At 54.6% G+C, this 3,701-nt stretch overlaps 1 protein-coding gene across 1 annotated transcript in view; it reads left to right on the top strand.

Annotated features, from left to right (window-relative positions):
* The first annotated feature begins 323 nt into the window (after positions 1-323).
* Positions 324-3,701, top strand: part of ITGAE (integrin subunit alpha E) — a 58,056-nt gene continuing 54,678 nt past the window's right edge. Inside the window, exon 1 of the mRNA XM_006922207.3 lies at positions 324-421. Within this exon, the coding sequence (XP_006922269.1) occupies positions 388-421 (34 nt within the window). The 5' untranslated portion in view covers positions 324-387. The remainder of the gene's footprint in view (positions 422-3,701) is intronic.

The following is a 3,701-nucleotide window of genomic DNA, read 5'->3' as shown; positions in this document are numbered from 1 at the left end:
CTGAGGTGTCTGGTGGTGGGCTCTGGGGCAGGGGACTGGGACTCAAATGGATAATAAACGTCAGATTAATACTGGTCCTCCACCTCACCCCAAGGACACCCAGAGTTGTGTTCCTAGTCCACACCTTAGCTCACAGTTCCACAAAAGTGTGGATGATGGACAGGGCTGACAGGTGTCTCCAAGCTCCCAGGACCCAGCCTGCAACTGCTAAGGAAGCCACGCAGCCAGCTGTGTACAAGTGGGAGCGTCTGTGTCTTCTTGAAAGTGCCTGTCTGTTTGTGGGTCCTGGCCTATGTATGTGCTTCTGTCCCCGCCTCCTGGCGCCCCAGCTGAGAAGGGAAGCTGAGCAGGCCGGGGGCCCAAGTCGCTGCCTCTGCTCCAGCTAGGATGTGGCTCTTCCACACTCTGCTCTGCGTGACCAGTAAGTTAGCCTCCCCTCTGCCCTGAGGGGCTGCCATGCCATCAGCGCAGCCTTGTCTGTCTGCCTGCCTGTCTGTCTGATAGGGCATAGAAAATGCGGGAATATCCTCAGGGAGATGCTCTTGCTGGGTGGGTCAGATCCCCAGGCTTCCTCAGAAGGGCCTCTGAGGCTCTGTGGACAGTGCTGACATCCTGTGGCTTTGGACTCCAAAGCTCTCCCACCCTGTTTCTTCTCCAGCCAGCCTCCCTTCCTCACCCTGAGCCCTCTCCCCACGGCACCCACTCTGGGCAGGTTAGGTTTGTGCCGAATTTAGTCTCAGAGTGGAGGCTGACAATGCCCATCCCTTTCCCCGAGCAGAGCACCCTTCTCTAGACCAGGGGTTCAGCTGACGAAGGTGAGGACCCTGTGAGAATGTAAGCGTTGACAAGGGACTGTGGGAGTGTTTGTGTGGTAGAGGGTGAAGGCATTCGGGGAGCCCGCTTCCTGTTCCTGATGTTGGTTCCAGTATAAGAATCTGCGTGTATGAGGAGAGAGGAACACTTTTTTTTCTCACTTCCCTGGGGGTCCCATTCTGACCTCGCATGGAAGCCACTTGGACAAGCCAAGCCCTGAGCCTGCACCTGCCCACAAGTCTCCAGGGATGGGTTTGAGCATGGTCAACCAGCCCCTGGAGACTGCTCAGGTCACCCTGAGGTCAGGGCGGTCCTGCTTGGTGATCTGGGCAGGCTTTCTGAGATCTCCTGCTCTGGTCAGAAGCTTGACAAGAATGAGATGGACATCAGGTAGAAGTAGTTTCATGGCTCCTGAGGGACTGAGTTCATGAAGGATGGGCCAGAGTCAGCAGGTAAGCACCAGACTGAGTGCTGAGTCCATGCTGGAAGGAGACTCAGGGTTAGCATCCACCATGGGGCTAGATCACCAAGAGGCAGAGTACCAGCGAAGCATATATTTCAGTATATAATATTTCAAAAACATAGAAGTAGTCATCACAGAAATGTCAGAACTTGGTTGAACCTTTCCTTATTTTACAGTTTAGACATTACTTTCAGTGACACATGGAGTATAGAGAGAGAGTCTCAAGCCTTTTATGATTTATGGCTGTGATCTCCCATCACCAAGAATGCCTGAAGAAAATGCTTAGACTCTGGTCCACCCCCTCCCAGTATGGAAGAGGTGACTGAGGCCCAGAGAGGGGCAGTGACTGTCCAGGGTTACAAGCAAGTATTAATAGAAATGGGGCTCCTGCTAGGCCCCTGTCCTGCCTCCCAGCTCTAGAATATACCCCCTGGCTTGGGTTACTCACCCTGGCATCACTGGGCTCCTGCTTGTTTGTCTCCTGTGGACTCAAACGACCAGCCATCACTTCAGCACCTTTCTTAGAAATGTCAATCCAGATGACATTTATCAACTCCCCTTCTGAGGCTAGGCACTCTTCAAGCAGATAGACAGCAGAGAGCAACATGGAGCAGGCTTGCAATGAAATCACTTAGCTTACAACTTGGCTAAGTTATGGGAAGGGTGTGAGAGCAGGCTCCGGCAGTTCCAGTCTGGGTGAGAGAAATGAAATGACAGTTCTGTTCCCAGCTGTGAGGTCTTAAAACAGGAATGGACCAATCCTGGAGTGCTTCCTGGAGGAGATAATACTAGCACTGAGTCATGAAGATGGGGGAGTCAGAAAGTGACAAGGAGGTGCCAGGAAGAGTGGGAGGAACTCCTTAGACGGTGACCCCAGACCCAGGGCCCTGAATCCTGTGCCTGGCCCGGCCTCCCTAGGCTAAGGAGAATCCAGAACTGTTCCTGGCTTGACCTAGATCTTTCACCTTTCCCAGGCCACCCTCTGTGGTCATGTCCACTTCTCATCTTTGGGAGCAGATAACATCAATTGTCTGAGGGAGGTTTTCAGTCAGGTACAGTACACAGATAACACTGAAACCCTGAAGCTGCCCACCCCCTCCCCACCTCCAGGCCCATCTCACTCTGCTGTCCAATGGTCTGCTGTCCCCAGGTCAGTCTTCACCCCTGGCTCATTCTGTGATTAAAGCCACTCACTTCTCCTGGAGTCATAAGTTGAGTCTACGTCCCTTGTGTCTAGAAGGGAACTCTGCTATCAGCCTACAAAACCTTACAGAGGTGAAGGAGCCAGAGGTCAGGCTCTGCTGTGCTGACATTCATTCAGCCTTCCAGCTGAAGCCTGGGGTCCTGCTAGGCCCTGCTAGAAGCTGGGGGTTGTCGTGGGGGGAAGGCCTACCTCTGCCTGGGGCACAACTCCAGACTTATTTGCAAGTGTGTGATAGAAAACTTTGGTCACTGGGGGTGGGGACTGTAGTGTCTGAAGTGGCCCTGAGGATGGGGAAGGTCTTCAGTAAGTGTAGATGGGTAGGGGGTGGGGCTTTCTGCGCAGGAGAAACAGTGTGGACCAAGATGTGAGGAGTGAGGAATCTGTCTAGGGAAGTGCAGGGTGAGGTTTGAGTGGGGGCAGAAGGCTGCTCTGATGTTGCTGTCCCCCTACAACCAGGGCGTGCTGGGCCCCGGGGATGAGGGCAACGCCTTCCTTGTACTGGTGCCCCTGTGTGAAAAGAAAGGCCACCTACCCACCCACACACAATGACCCCTCTGGAAGGCCCTGTCGAGGATGCTTCAGGTCTCACACCTGGGGGAGGGGGAAAGGGCATTTTAGTCAGAAGTAAATGTCCGAGAAGTGCAGAGTTTGTGGGCAAGCCAGGTGGGGAATGTGGGCCTCATGGGAACCTGTGTCTCCAACCTTCTCTGGGAGATGGGTTGTAGGGCGTGTATGGGGGGAGCATGAGGGTGGCCAGGCTGCAGAGGCTCAGAGTGCCAGGCTGAGGGAGCTTGGACCTCACCCTGAGGGCAGTTGGAAGCCACAGCAGGTGTCGAATGGGGCAGTGGCAGTGAGACTTGTGTGTTGTGTGGAAGGTGGAATCCTGGGGAAAGGGGAGGGAGAGAGGCCCGTGAGGAAGCTGCTGCCGTGTCCATGGTGTTGCGGCAGGTGAGTATGAGGAGGCGGATGCACTCATGAGAAATATTTAGGAGGACAATCAGAAAACCCACAAGCGCTTAATACAGGGCCAGGCACACAGCGCTCAAGACCTGTTGTCCATTGCTGTTAGGTAGACTGTGAAAGGTGAGAGAGGGCGAGGGGTTTGAGGGACTGAGTTTGGGGGCTGAGATGCTGAGGATCCCCTGGGAAAGACTGAGGCGGGTGGGCCGAGGGTGAGCCGCTCCGTGGGACAGGTGCTCTGCAGACACCTCTGAGGCACGC

This window comes from Pteropus alecto, unplaced genomic scaffold (assembly GCF_000325575.1).
Source record: "Pteropus alecto unplaced genomic scaffold, ASM32557v1 scaffold398, whole genome shotgun sequence".
Taxonomy (NCBI): Eukaryota; Metazoa; Chordata; class Mammalia; order Chiroptera; family Pteropodidae; genus Pteropus; species Pteropus alecto.
This window is presented reverse-complemented; position numbering and strand designations above follow the sequence as displayed.